At 41.7% G+C, this 16171-nt stretch overlaps 1 protein-coding gene across 1 annotated transcript in view; it reads left to right on the top strand.

Moving 5' to 3' along the window:
• The first annotated feature begins 324 nt into the window (after positions 1 to 324).
• LOC126470633 (cAMP-specific 3',5'-cyclic phosphodiesterase-like) overlaps positions 325 to 16171 on the top strand; it is a 929897-nt gene continuing 914050 nt past the window's right edge. Inside the window, exon 1 of the mRNA XM_050098609.1 lies at positions 325 to 444. Coding sequence (XP_049954566.1) covers positions 338 to 444 — 107 coding nt within the window. The 5' untranslated portion in view covers positions 325 to 337. The remainder of the gene's footprint in view (positions 445 to 16171) is intronic.

The following is a 16171-nucleotide window of genomic DNA, read 5'->3' as shown; positions in this document are numbered from 1 at the left end:
CACCAGGGAGTTCTGTCAGTTATCTACGGCCGTCACTCAGCTGATGGCAGTCTACTGGCTGCCGCGGCCGCTCGCGGACGTCAAAGATTGGAGTTTGTGGCGGCTCACGCGCGTCACTTCCCGGACTGTTCGCACCGGAAACTTCGGCGCACCCTGTACTCAGTATGTAGTCGAGCCCGCGAGCAAGCCGACCTTCCTCGTGCGAGTTTGTTCGTGCTCTGACAAACCTCGGTGTCGAGGCGAGATGATCCCAGATTGTTGACGGGCGCCGGGTATTACAGTGAGTCGCAGTGGAATGGTGCCTTACACGTACGCAGTGCAACACGATTTCGACCTCATGAAGAAACGCGACAGCGACCTCGTCAAGAATCGCCGCCGGTCTGACAGCTTGGGTACCATACCATACAGACCGGCCTACCGCATCGTGTACTTACCTATCAAACCGTGAGTTTCTGTCACATTGCCCCTTTGGTGCTACGACTGCTCACGTTGTCTAGATTAACACGATACAGCGCTTCTGTGGTCCATTGTATTTGTCTGTTACATTCGTGATAATGCACCCGCCCTGATGTCTGAAGCAAACACCGTTGTTACGAGCCGTTTTCGACGTGTCTTCTCTCCGCATCGCATACTCGACCATCCGCGCTCATTTCCCGTGCGGATTTAAAACGGGATTGTGCCTTACCCGACTACGTCATTATTGCACTTCACCTAGGCCGTTATGGGAAACACGATGTGACGGTACGGCAAACAAGTATAGTGGTGGTCAAGGAAAACACATCGCACTGTGAATGCTTCCAGGACAGTTGTGCATATACAATCAAGTGGTGCAGCATGTCCTCGTGAAATATCACAATAAAAGCTCGCGATAAGACGACCGAAGCGCCTTCACTCCTAGGTGCAATAATTTTATGATCGATTAATGCTAGTGCCAGTTTTATACACATGGATCGAATTGTCATGGTCCAGGAGATAGAAGACCGTCACACAGACTACAGAGATGATCGAAGTTTAAATCTCTAATCTAACATTTGAAAGTATTACTGAGATATAAACACAATATTGCTGAGATACAAAAAAATTGCTTTTGAAACAATGATAATTTTTATTGGCATGTCCTTAAAGAAGATTGACAACTATTATGGAACATTCTTCTTGACTCCAGGCTGTTGTAGTGTGGCAATTCGTTCAATATCGAGCCATTATCTGTGATTCTGGACCCATGCAACTCCTCTCTTTCCAAGAGCATGTATCCCTTCTACTTTTCCATCGATGACAAGTTGGATAAAACTCTAATCGTTTCGAAACATATGGACAAAATATGTTGCTTTACTGCATCTGATGGCGGTAAGAATTTCAGAATTCTACCAGTACCGTAAAATACTTAATCATTGATCTGTGATCCACTCATGCTTTTTTTTACTTTTCAGCGGACGGTGCAGCCATATTTCAAATCACTTTATCTTTACGATTGTAGAGGGGATCCAGTTTATTTTATTTATTCGTCTTTGGACCATATAGTACAGCAGTATCGGACATGTCGTATGCGATACGGAAACATACATAAAACACACACGCAACGTAGGGTAGAATTAGACGGGGATAGGAATGCCCTAAGCAATGGAACTATCTCAGCATTCACACTAGCAACTTGGGAAAACCATGGGAAACTCAAGCAAGGATAGCCACAAACTCCTCCCCCCCCCCCCACCCCCCACCCCCCCGCCAAATACGAGTCCAGCGCATTCACTGACTTAGCCACCTCGCTCGGTACATGGTTAGGAAAGAAAACCATATGAACGTAGTTTACAAAGGTATTACAACGTCCAAAAGGACGACAAACAACGATGTAACTATAACATGATACTGTACTAACTGCACTTCTGATACAAGTAAACACATGATCGCTTTATATAAAGTTGTTGAGAAATGTAACACATGGGCACCTACCGACGCTCTATCTGTCACCACTACTGTTGCACCACATTCGTTCTTTGCATCTCGAAGAGAAAACAGAAAACGAACATCAGAAACCTTCTTTCGCAAAGATAAACACAGCATATACGGTATATCAGTGAACAGATTACTAGATCCTCGTTAATTGTTGAGCACTTACTAATCCTATATGATAACATTTTCCCTTGTATTGCAGACACGTTTATCAACAAGAAATAATTTTAACTATCCTCTAAAACCCTTTTCCTTTGCCAACACATGTAAGTATGTTCGCAGTGCATTATAAAGAATGACCCAAAATGGCTCACATGTCTTTGAGTACGAGTTGTTCTTCCTTGTTCTACGTGGAGGGATTCACAGTTACGAGTGTTGTAACTAAGGTAATCACTATTGGTTTCCAGTAACAAGAGTTGAACTTCATGCTGTTGTACAAATAAGACACAGCGCTTCTCAATTCGCTAACGCGTGCTTAGCTGGAGATTACTAACATATATGAAATAATAGAGCTTTTGAAATATCCTGATATAATTTTGCCTCGTCTCGATTATTGGTATTTGATTTTGGTCGGCATCACGAATATTTTCCCATCCCTAACAACCGCACAGTCTTAGCGTCACCGAGCTGATAATTACTTGCAATTTTAAGAAGTTTCTGCCATGTCAAAGGTCGTTTCTGTCTGTACTCCCATAACCTGAAATTTATTGATCCTGTCGGCGATCATAACACTCTCATCTCACTAAAAGATGATGTTCAAACATATATTACAATAATAATAATACGAAATTAAAAATTAGAAACATTCAACAGTGGCGCTTTGGTCGCTACTGCAGTAAAATATTGTTTGGCCACAAACGCTGATGCAAATACTCTACTCACATCTGATCGATGCCTTCAGACATCTGTTGGTTGATGGTTAAGGACCAAAAAGTAGTGCTTCGATAATCACACGCAATCTTGGCAAAGCTTGGGGCTTGTAACACAGATACAGACAACACACTCAGGTTACAGTATGAAGGACACTATGGTGCGTTATGGATGTGTTTTTATATAATCGCTTTCTTGTAGACCCTAAAGCGTGTGGTGAGTGTACGATAAGTTAATGCTACCTCTTCTGTCGTCCGCAAGGTGGACGAAAATTAAAATTGCTTACGCGTGCCACGTTACGTCACTTTTGTTCCATGTATTTTTATTGGTTACGATTTAACACAGGCAGTCGTCGCTAAGCACTTGATATTTCTGTTTTTTTACTTTTCATTACTTCATGCAAATGATAATAAATTCAGCTAGTTTTACTTTGTTATCGTAAATTGTGAGTCGTCAGTCTTTGTGGTCGGTTTCCCGTACAAAGGACTGTATATTTCTGCAGCAACAAATTAGCTAGGAACACCACTGAGTTTATGTTTTGAAAGTTTTCTATACGAAAGGTATTGCCATATACTGTTCATGTCAAAGACTATTGCAGAATTACACGTTACCGTTCGGAGCTGAAATTCTGGCAACAATGGTGGTTTTTAGTGTCACCAAATTACTTTCAAAGCGAATCTGCCTAGGGGCAATGACGGAGACATTTTGTTTCGCCAGGGTTTTGAAAAAAGTTTACATGTACGATACACTATTTCGTAATTCTTTCTTTGTAAAGCTGTTTCGTAACTAATAGGGATTTGTTTAAAAAAGGAACAATTGTGTAAAACAAAGCTCATGTAGCTGACTTGTTTATATTACAATTCATGTAACATTTTAACATATTTACGAAAGCGGCAGTCATCTGCAAAAAACATTGTTATGCAATTTATATTATCTGTGTTTCAATTATGTACACCCACTTTAGAAAGAAACCAGTGAAAACTGCAGCATAGAAACATCGAAGAAAAAAATGGCACCTGGCATAATGGCATGCAGCGTGTTTATCTATGGCGTTCAAAAAAAATGGCTGTCAGCACTATGGGACTTGACTTCTGAGGTCATCAGTCCCCTAGAACTTAGAACTACTTAAACCTAACCAACCTAATGACATCACACACATCCATGCCCGAAGCAGGATTCGAACCTGCGACCGTAGCGGTCGCGCGGTTTCAGACTGTAGCGCCTAGAACCGCTATCTATGGCGTCCTAAGATCTACGAAACAGCTGTAGAAGTAGAGATGCATTATAATATGAATATTGATTCCGCCAAGAGAATTGATGTGTTCTACATGGACCATCAGTGTTCCATTATTCATCTTGAAAGAAACGACTACCTGTGACTTTGGATAGCTGTATGTGACGCAGCCATGACTTCAACTAAACTTAAAATGGATAAAATTAATCTTGAATTTACATCTAAGGTTAAACGCATGATTTAATAGGCAAAGTTTATCTTTGCTAGATTGTAGCTGCGACTCGAAATCCGAATTGTCTTCCGAAATTTATGGCGATTTATAGCAAAATCGGAGCGCAATTTCAAAGTGCTTCTAGCATTACTCTGTCTGTAGTAATGAGGTATATCCATTGGTGTATTTTTTTTATTTGGCTCGCTAAAGTAAAGTTTCAACTAAAAGATAGTGTACCTTTTTTTCTCGTTGTGTTTTAACTGCCTTCACTAATTAGTAAGTTACGACAACAGAAAAATTTTCATATTTTTCAGGTTCACAGTAGGCCATTCTCGGTTTTATCTCGCAGCAGTTTCTGTATTAACCTTAATGAGTTCTACATTGCGCACCGTGTGTTGTGTAAACTAGGCATGCCTGTAACAAAGTGGTGCTGACTGTAACAAAACCATAGCATTACTGAGCAAGTATTGAGCATTTTGTCAAGGACGAAACGTTAATTACGTAGATTAAAGTAATAAGTCTCATTAGACCATACATGTTATCGAGTCGGTAAATCTTTACTAATAATGAAATCGTAAAACCATCCTGTCTGTCTGAACACACTAATCTCCAAAACTAACAGACAAATTTTCATGGGTTTTCACATGTAACTTGAGAGTAGCTTCGGGCAACCTATCTACTTTTTTTTATCAAAATTGCCACGCGAAAAAGTTACTAATTTTAAATTTTATCTAAAACCACCTTGTCAGTTTAGTAGTTCAGATGTTTAATCACAGCGGCGTAGTACACTAGCCGGCGTTGTTGGTTTCATAGTATACCAAAGAACCAATAGATGGCGCTATTACTTTTTAAACCCAGTGACAAATGTATTTTCGGAAGTTTCATAAGTGACAGAATTAAGTGCCACAAGCTTTTTTTATGCAAACTAACGTTGAATTTACTTGGCTAGGACATATGAATTTACAGATTTCACTTTGTCTATTAAAAACTTAACGACATTGCTTAGGTCTTTATGATAGCTTTCATTTATATTCTTTGCTAGGAAAAATGGATTTATTAAGTTTACTTTGTAATTTGGGTGTCTAGAAAACGTTCGAATCTTTCTAAATACACCAGAATGGCTAAAAGACTGAGGACTTTGCGATGTCAAGAATCCAATGAAGATCGTGAGGTTGAGACTTGCTCCAACTCAAGAACATCAGGATTTAACTCGCTCTATGGAAACTCCTTCAGACAGCAAGGTGCGTCATACTCTCATCGAGAGCATCATGTCTTATCTCGCTCTGCACAACCCTTTACTCACAGAGACGTAAAGTTAATTCCCTGAAACATGTCATACAAAAGGAAATTTTAATGGGAAATGGCGAGGCGAGCGAGTTTCTATACCCCGAATCCCACTTATTCCTAACAATTTGCCGTTTCGTTTTAAACATGTACAACTCCCGGTGAGTTTGTGTTATGCCATGCCTATAAACAAAGCAAAAGGTCAAATGTTGCATGTTGCGGGCATGGACCTAAATGCCAGCCTACTCTATGTGACACTCTTCCGTGTTAATGAATCAAACAAGCTCTTCAGTCATGTTCCCAATCATAGTACTTCAAACGTAGAGAAAGAAGCTTTATAAGTAAATAATAAATTCCAAATCTACGGTGTCTCGGGCACAGCTATAAATAAATACCTGGGCAACGCCGGGTTGCTCAGGTCGTTAAAAATGTTTCTTCAAATAAGTAATGTAACGGAATTAGTAATAAGAGAAACCCTTTATTGGTTAACTATTGTTTCCTGTCACACGATTTATTATCGTGGCTTAATATTGCAAAACGTCGTGAAAAGGAAACAATACATGACGTCAGTAGCACGGCAACTAAGATCTTCAATTTTTATTCTGGGAAAAGTATAAAAGACGCAAGTGCCACCATATCTACAGTATTGCTCCAGTGTTCTAGTCCCCCAAGTAAGCACGACAGTATGCATCGAACTAAATAAGCGGCGTGCTGCGAGGGTAGTAACAGGTCAGCATAGCCCGTACGAAAGCGTAACAGAAATGCTCGGGGAACTTAAATGAGAATCCTTGCCAGAAGGGCGACGCAAAACTCAGGAAACGCTGTTGGATAAATGTAGAAAGGTAGGAAGACGGTGGGACAATTCAGCTTCCAGCATTGTATCCCACTGTGTAGTGATCATGAGAATAAGATAAAAAAGATAAGCGCGGATACAGAAGAGTACAATCCTCGTTCTACCCACCTTCGAAACGCAAAGGCAATAGAACATAAAATGGATACTGGCACAAAATACAATCCATCATGGACTGGACAACAGCTTGCGGAGCATGTGTAGACGTGTAAATTGTATATACAGTGCTAGTTCAGCAAGATTCGTAGGAGAGCTTCTGTAAAGTTTCGAAGGTAGGAGGCGAGGTACTGGCGGAAGTAAAGCTGTGAGGACGGGGCGTGAGTCGTGCTTGGGTAGCCCAGTTGATAGAGCACTTGCCCGCGAAAGGCAAAGGTCCCGAGTTCGAGTCTCGGTCCGGCACACAGTTTTAATCTACCAGGAAGTTTCACTGCAATTTGTTTTTTGTGATCTGAATTATTGAAAAAATATGAAATACAAAACCAAGTCGTATGCGGTGCGACTACATTGCAATCTGAAGTCGGTGTGTTCGCAATTCCCACCCCACCCCACCCCACCCCCAAGCTCAGACAGCATGATGCGGTGGTGTGGGAAGTGTAGAGCTAGGCAATGCTATGGTACACAAGTCAGGGTACAGAGTGCAAGCCTATTCTTAGCAACTCCTGTTCTAAAATTTGTACCCTCACAATTTAAAAATGCAGACAACAGTTCAAAAAAAAAGTTCAAATGTGTGTGAAATCTTACGGGACTTAACTGCTAAGGTCATCAGTCCCTACGTTTACACAGTACTTCACCTACATTATCCTAAGGACAAACTGTGGTGTCACCGCCAGACACCACACTTGCTAAGTGGTAGCCTTTTAAATCGGCCGCGGTCCGCTAGTATACGACGGACCCGCGTGTCGCCACTTTCAGTAATTGCAGACCGAGCGCCGCCACACGGCAGGTCTAGAGAGACGTCCTGGCACTCGCCCGAGTTGTACAGCCGACGTTCATAGCTACAGTTCACTGACAACTACGCTCTCATTTGCCGAGACGATAGTTAGCATAGCCTTCAGCTACAATTGCTACGACCTAGCAAGGCGCCATAATCCTTTGCTATAGATATTGTGGTTGTAACATCTATCATCAAGAGCGATGTTCTACAAATGTGGATTAAAGTTAAGTATTCCAGAAGCTACGTACTTTTCTTTATAGCATTCATTACGTATCCTGTTCCAGACCTCACGCCAGCCTGCGTGAGTTTAAACGCGTGCCTTTCGGTTGCCCGTCACTGTGGACTGGCTGTCTTGTCAGTCCACAACACACACACTCACACCCATGCCCGAGGGAGGACTCGAACCTCCGCCGGGACCAGCCGCACAGCAGACAACAGTAATTCACTGTATTTGCTGATAGAACGCACTTTAGAAATAACACAATGACATCTGAAAGGCGAGATACTCGCTAAAATCTTCAAGTAAACTGTTATTCTAGTATGGAACTCCCTGAACTGTGTGCTGGATCAAGAATCGGACATGAATCTTGCCTCAGATAGGCAATAGTCGTACCAGCTGAGCTACCCAAGCACAAATTACGACCCATCCTCACAGTTTGTTCTGTCGTTTTCTATATTCTTACGTCCACAAGCCTGCAGTATTTTAGAAAGTCAGAGGGTAGGCTATAACACATTAGCGCCTCGGACAGAACTGTGAACGCAATATTACGAGAATACTAATTATACTTTCGATTAGATGACCACAGTTCAAATAGCTCTGAGCACTATGGGACTTAAGAGCTGAGGTCATCAGTCCCCTACGACTTAGAACTACTTAAACTTACCTAACCTAACGACCTCACACACATCCATGCCCGAGGCAGGATTCGAACCTGCGACCGTAGCGGTCGCGCGGTTCCAGAATGAAGCGCCTAGAACCGCTCGGCAGATGACCACAGTGTACAACGCTCACCTTTGGATGATTAGATCAAATATTTTTGAGTATTTTGAGAATGTTAGTGCGAAACGTGTGCCTGACTTTGTATCGGAATTGTCTGTGATGATTTCAGTTTAATTTAGTCTACACGGAAGCGTTTGATTACTCGCGCACTCCCACGTAAAACGTTCGTTTTATGAGCAAGCTCTGAAACAGTAGGGAAACTGTATATACGAGTCACAATTGAATTTACGCATTCTGATGGGTAGAAGTGATCCTTACATGAAGTGTTATTGGATTATATGAGCTATAATTTCGTTAAATATACAGAAATTACTGTCTCATTGCAAGACTCGCACAAGTTGTCATCAGGTATCAGTTTTCTGAATGTGTTGCGTGTACTTCCACTAAGTTAGATAGAGGCTACATTCGGTCTTCCTCTTCCTGCGCTCCGGAATTCGAGGCCCAGTAGCTTATCTTTGGTATGGTGCTAAACTATATCAAGAGCCCTATTGTTATGAAATAGTTCCGAAATTAATTAATTACGTTGGTTAGATGTATTTATTTTGCACATAAATTTGGGTCTGTAATCGAAAAGTTCTTCGAGCAGTACAGGAAGTGGAAATAACGAAGTTGCAGTCAGTTCAACACAACTAAGAAATTGTTAAGAATTTTTTTAAAAAACCTGAACTCACAGTGTTACAATAAAATTTATACAGGGTGATTCAAAAAGAATACCACAACTTTAGGAATTTAAAACTCTGCAACGACAAAAGGCAGAGCTAAGCACTATCTGTCGGCGAATTAAGGGAGCTATAAAGTTTCATTTAGTTGTACATTTGTTCGCTTGAGGCGCTGTTGACTAGGCGTCAGTGTCAGTTGATGCTAAGATGGCGACCGCTCAACAGAAAGCTTTTTGTGTTATTGAGTACGGCAGACGTGAATCGACGACAGTTGTTCAGCGTGCATTTTGAACGAAGTATGGTGTTAAACCTCCTGATAGGTGGTGTATTAAACGTTGGTATAAACAGTTTACAGAGAATGGGTGTTTGTGCAAAGGGAAAAGTTCTGGACGGCCGAGAACGAGTGATGAAAATGTAGCTCGCATCCAGCAAGCATTTGTTCGCAGCCCAGGAAAACCGACTAGCAGAGCTAGCAGAGAGCTGCAAATTCCACAATCAACTGTATGGAGAGTCCTACGAAAAAGGTTAGTTATGAAACCTTATCGTCTGAAATTGGTTCAAGGCAGGCAGCCCGTGACAGAGCACTTCATCACTGGCCTCCAAGAAGCCCTGATCTTACCCCCTGCGATTTTTTCTTATGGGGGTATGTTAAGGATATGGTGTTTCGGCCACCTCTCCCAGCCACCATTGATGATTTGAAACGAGAAATAACAGCAGCTATCCAAACTGTTACGCCTGATATGCTACAGAGAGTGTGGAACGAGTTGGAGTATCGGGTTGATATTGCTCGAGTGTCTGGAGGGGGCCATATTGAACATCTCTGAATTTGTTTTTGAGTGAAAAAAAAACCTTTTTAAATACTCTTTGTAATGATGTATAACAGAAGGTTATATTATGTTTCTTTCATTAAATACACATTTTTAAAGTTGTGGTATTCTTTTTGAATCACCCTGTATTATTCACAGTTTTAATGCTTCTGCGAACAACTGTAGTTACTGAGTGAATTTAAATTCCACAGACAACATTTCTGAGGTTATTTATGGATATTTTCCGAGTTTTTTGGTATAAGGACGCTGGTTCCACTGTGGCTCATTAATAAGTAATTGCATTTGATTTGGACAACAATGGGATGGTCGAAGTTGTCCTGTTCCACTGCCACTTCAGTCCCCGGGGACGACACCACTGGACTTACTTTTCTTGGGACATATAAAGGGCCTAGTTTGCGGGACTCCGCTCGATACTCACGTGGACCTTGTTGTTTAGATCATCGCAGCCGCGTGAGTGGTACGCCAGATTCGTGGAATTCTTGACCAAGTAAGACAGCCAATAGCGCCCCCTCCGTACATTCTATCGTATCGTGTTGGACATTTTGGGCAATGCCTCTAAGGGCACGGTTTTGCATTTTTTTTGCGTACTTCCCTGTACCGTGACAGAACAGACTGAACACACTGTGATAAGTGTGTCTCATCTGATGGTTGCTGCATTACTGAGTTTTGTTTTGTAGGTTTTGGTGATAGCGTATGACAGGCTTCTTCACTAAAGTGAAGGTATTTCCACAGCGACAACGGCAACTGTGCGTAGCAAACCGAATAAATAGTAAATACATTGCTACTTGGTAATATGCCAGCAGAGACCACAGGTCTCTCACATTGATAAATTCATTGGATATTCGTGAACAGTCTCAGAGATATTGACGGTCGTGCTCGTATTCATTTCACATCACTAAAGAGAACGAAGTAGTGTCAGCAAACCAACGCACCTGCAACTGTTTTAATACAACTTTTTAGGAGTTCCTCTTAACGGCGTAACATTTCCTCCTGCAGATAAGAAAGTTCTGTTCAACTATTTAATATCTGATAATTAAATGGATACCCTAGCTGCTAACAGGCGTTGATATACTTCATTGGGGACATGTTGAAAATCTGTGCACCGACCGGGACTCGAACGCGCAGATCCTGGGTTCGAGTCCCGGTCGGGGCACACATTTTCAACATGTCCCCAATGAAGTATATCAACGCCTGTTTGCAGCTAGGGTGTCCATTTAATTATCATTTCATTTCTAGCAAAAGCTGCATGGCCATCAACGGTAACTGTTCTTCCGGGAACAGATACTACCGTCATATATTATTTAATATCTCTTTCATGATTAACGGCCAACTTACTGACAATTACTGACAGTTGTATTTGTTGAGTACCTAAAAACTGACGATAGTAAGAAACGCAGTTTTTCAGTTTCAGAGACACCAATTTACAAAAAAAATGTTCTGTTTGTTGCCCCTGCAGTATTTTACGTTTGATATTAAATAAACTAAAAGGTAAAAATATTAGTAGGGTTTACGCATTGGCGCGAAATAAAGAAGCTAAATTTAGAGGTAGCTTTTTTTATCTCATTTTGTTCGATTTTTTTCGTTGCATCTACCCGGGGCGGACGTCTTAAGACATCCGTTTAAGTTCGTTATTAATCGATTAACTCAGTTTTTTTATTACAGAGGGCTGTTAAACCCTCTGAGCGAACACGCTGAGCTACCGTGCCGGCTGTAGCTGAATCATATGTGCTTGGTTTCAGACTAAGGCAAAGAAAATTTACTTCGGTAAACGTTTATGTACTGTGTTGTAACCTGTGTGAATCAGAGCGTTAGTAAATAAGAAAGTATACCAATTATAAGTTCAGCAGGTACACATTTTATCCTTTTATCCCCGTGCCAGGCAGACAGTTATCATTGTTGTGATTAAATAAATGGAAATAAACGTACTGAAATGAACAGGTTGAGGATAAAATGATTTGAAATGATAACGGTGCAAAACGTTCAGTTGTGGTTAGCGTCCCGTGAACTCACACCTGAGACACGACGATGTACCGTATCTACTGCGTGCCGAGTTTGTTTTGAATGCTAACAATGGTTTTCTGGTAGAAAACTCCATCTTCAGCTGGCAGTTCATTTATGTTGCTCTGTACCATGTTAATTCTGGTCTTTAGTATCGCGTTCACTCTTGAAATGAAATCGTCCGCAGCTCGTGGTCTAGTGGCTAGCGTTGCTGCCCCTGGATCACGGGGTCCCGGGTTTGATTCCCGGCCGGGTTGGGGATTTTTCTCTGACCGGGGACTGGGTATTTATGTTGTCCTCATCATTTCATCATCATAATTTGTGACAGTGGCTGGATTGGACTGTGAAAAAATAAATTGAACTGTGTAACAATTGGGACTTTGTACGGGCGCTGATGACCGCGCAGTTGAGCGTTCCACAAACCAAAGCATCATCATCATCATCACGCTTGTAATGACTTTAACACATACTAAAATTACAGTGTTTTTTTATGAACTTAAGAGGCACTGGTGGTGACATTTTAATGGTATGTAAATGCCATAAATCTGCTGTTTCCAAAATACCTCCGTCTCAGGATTATGTTTAAACCCTGAGATGTGTTCCACTAAGTCCTCAAAGCCTTTGTATAAGCAGAAACACTGAGAATATTGTCACGATATCTTATCTCTGAATCTAATTAAAGCCATCTCAGTTGATTCGTCTAAATACCCGACCTCGACTTTTTCTGCCAAGATCAGTGCAGTTACCTCGAACACAAACGTGACAACTAAATTTTATTGTAAAAATTACCTAGTCGCGCAACTTTTTGTCAGAAAAGGATGAATTCTGTCGAATTTTACTTCGGCAGGCACAGGAACGTTGCTCTGTACGATATCTAAAAGGCTTGACTGGTAGTATGAGAACAGATTTGTAGCTGAACGACTGTTAATAGCGGTAGGCATTTACGATGAAACGACTTTGGAGGCTTGTGCCAACGAATGGCTGTAGCTTTGCTCGTGGTGCCTGGGACCCGACGCCAAATGCTGCGCCCAGTGCCCTTCTACATAATTAGATTGCGGCTTCGTCCGCGCCAGATTGCTGTAAAATCGTCTGGCCTCTCTGCAGCCTGCCATCTTGGCCTCGTTCCGTCGCGCTAAATGCTTTATTCAGTAGCTTCTCGACACAACAGTGGCTCACGGCATCGAAATTCATTTAGTACTGTCTACTTTCCTCATACATCATAGGAACACCTGAGCTGATGTTATTTGCTCCGTAATTCACAAAAAAGACTGAATTTTTTTTTAAAAGAATGGACAAAAACGAAGACAGGAGATACGCCGGGCTATATACAAAAAAGTAGCATACTATAGCAAAAATTTCTATACTGCTGCAAGAAACGTTGGCATCGAATAACATGAGTGAGCTTCAAATATTTTACCATACGGTGTTTCTTTCTCTCATTGTTCAGTTCTCCCGGTACACTATTTAAATACGAAACTTGCAGGTCCACTTGTTGTTGTTGTTGTTGTTGTTGTGGTCTTCAGTCCTGAGACTGGTTTGATGCAGCTCTCCATGCTACTCTATCCTGTGCAAGCTTCTTCATCTCCCAGTACCTACTGCAACCTACATCCTTCTGAATCTGCTTGGTGTATTCATCTCTTGGTCTCCCTCTACGATTTTTACCCTCCACGCTGCCCTCCAATGCTAAATTGGTGATCCCTTGATGCCTCAGAACATGTCCTACCAATCGATCCCATCTTCTAGTCAAGTTGTGCCACAAACTTCTCCTCTCCCCAATCCTATTCAATACCTCCTCATTAGTTACGTGATCTACCCACCTAATCTTCAGCATTCTTCTGTAGCAGGTCCACATATTCTGGACGATTTTCATTTTTTGTGTATATTTAATATTCAGTCATCGATTGCTACAGTTAATATGATTGAGTCAGTATTGCTAGCCACATATCCCATGGCTGTGTATATACAGTGATAGCAGAGTTTAAACTACGTCCTACTTGAGCTGAAATGGCCGATACATGTGTGCTTCCTTTTTTGGGCTATTCTTTACAAATACACTTTGGCCCTGCATATGACGCCATGGTGCATAATAGACTGAAAATAAGCACCGTTAACAAGGTTACGAAACACGATTATGAGTATGGCACCTTCAAGAAACTATTTCACCTGTTTTAGGCTTAATCATGTTAAAGCCTGTATGTAATGTATACGCTGAGACCTTAAAATCTCTCTTCCAGTTGTAGTTAGAGGCAAGAAATCACCTCTGCCTCGGGGGACGGGTGAAGAAATGAATTGGGGCATTGTTTGAGAAACTAGCCTGAAGACCAGAATTGTATTCGATACGAATCCTTCCTTCTTGTGCTGTGCAATCTCACGCCTTTGGTGGCGTAATCTGCGGTGAAAATTTTTACCTGAGTAGCGCCGATTCTTCGTTTCGGATACTAGGTGATAAAGTAGTGGATGTGTTTCTGCTATTCGTTCTGAACAGCTTCTATCGAAATTGGTTGGTTAGTTGGTTGGGGGGAGGGAACCAAACAGCGAGGATTAAGGAAGGATAGATAAGGAAGTCGGCCGTGTCCTTTCAAAGGAACCATCCCGGCATTTGCGTGATATGATTTAGGGAAATCACGGAAAACCTAAATCTGGATGGCCGGAGGCGAGTTTGAACCGTCGTCCTTCCGAATGCGAGTCCAGTGTGCTAATCACTGCGCCACCTCGCTCGGTCGAAATTCAAGTAGTGTATGTTGACATGTGTAATCTCAAGAATACCAAAGAGGGGACTGTTCGTTGTAACGGTGCGTTATCGCGATAAATTTGCAGTCGTATCTAATCTGATCACGATGAAGGTATTGCGGAGCTGAATTTTGGTACCCTGGCCTAAAAAGCGAGTAACTAAATTTTAGTCTCTGAAATCAGTATCGCTGGTTTTAGTAGCACCGGTTTATGGGACTATGAGCCTAGTGTCAAGAAGAACGATGCAGTTAGTGATCTGTCAAAATGTTGTGCGGTATATTGTGATGTTAAGATGATGACATTCATCGCCCTTGCCAAGATACGGTGCTGGTATTAAGCCGGCCGCGGTGGTCTCGTGTTCTAGGCGCGCAGTCCGGAACCGCGCGACTGCTACGGTCGCAGGTTCGAATCCTGCCTCGGGCATGGATGTGTGTGATGTCCTTAGGTTAGTTAGGTTTAAGTAGTTCTAAGTTCTAGGGGACTGATGACTACAGCTGTTAAGTCCCATAGTGCTCAGAGCCATTTGAACCATTTTTTTTCCTGATATTCATTAAAGCGTTTTGTTATGGTTGTATATGTTGCATTATCAAACAGAATAAAACACTACCAATGGTATGAATACGATTAATGCACGAGTTGGCGTAATAACGAATAAGAAAACAGATGAGAGTAAGCTACCGTGAACAGCATAGTGAACGCACTACCATAGCTAAGATAGATACAAATCCAGCACCCGCCATAGTAATACAATTTTATATGCCATGTACAGCCATAGACGATGAAGAGATTGAAAGAATATTTGATAGGGTAAAATAAATTATTCCGATAGTTAATGGAGCAGAACATTTGCGACGGGTGACTGGAATACGGCAGTAGGAAAGCCTCGCGGGGTGGCCACGCGGTTTGAGGCGACATGTGACTGATTGCACCGACCCTCCCGAGTCCTCCGAAGGGTGTGTGTGTGTGTGTGTGTGTGTGTGTGTGTGTGTGTGTGTGTGTGTGTGTGTGTGTGGTTCTTGGCATAAGTTAAAGTATAAGTCTAGGGACCGGTGACCTCAGTAGTTTGGTCCCTTAGGAATTCAATTTACCCACACATCGGCAGTAGGAAAAGAAAGAGAAGGAAAAAGTGGAACAACATGGACTGGGGGAAGGCAATGAAGAAGAAAGTCAACGTGTATAATTCTGCTCAGAGCATAATTTAAATCATCGCAAACACTAGGTTTAAGAATCGTCAAATAACACTGTAAATGTGGAAGTGACCTGGGAACAATGAAAGGATTCAGATAGATTTATACGATGGTAATACACATTTCAGAACCATAATTTCAACTGCAAGGTATTTCAAGGGAAAGTCATCGTCTATGCGTCTCTGACCATAGTTTACTGATTATGACAACAGACTAAAAATGCAAGAAATTGCGGAACGGTCGATAAATAGGATCCAGAAATTGTCGAATTTCATTGAGAATGTCATCGTTCGACTGAAACATGAGAAAGGAATACAGTAAAAGACAAATGGATAGCTTTGAGAGATGATGAAACAGGCATAGCAGAAGAAGATAACATAAGTAAAAACACAAGACCAAGAATAAATCTTTTATTATCACAGTAGATGCTGAATTTA

This window comes from Schistocerca serialis, chromosome 3 (assembly GCF_023864345.2).
Source record: "Schistocerca serialis cubense isolate TAMUIC-IGC-003099 chromosome 3, iqSchSeri2.2, whole genome shotgun sequence".
Lineage (NCBI taxonomy): Eukaryota > Metazoa > Arthropoda > Insecta > Orthoptera > Acrididae > Schistocerca > Schistocerca serialis.
The sequence above is the reverse complement of the archived record's forward strand: the minus strand, read 5'-3'. Positions and strand labels throughout refer to the sequence as shown.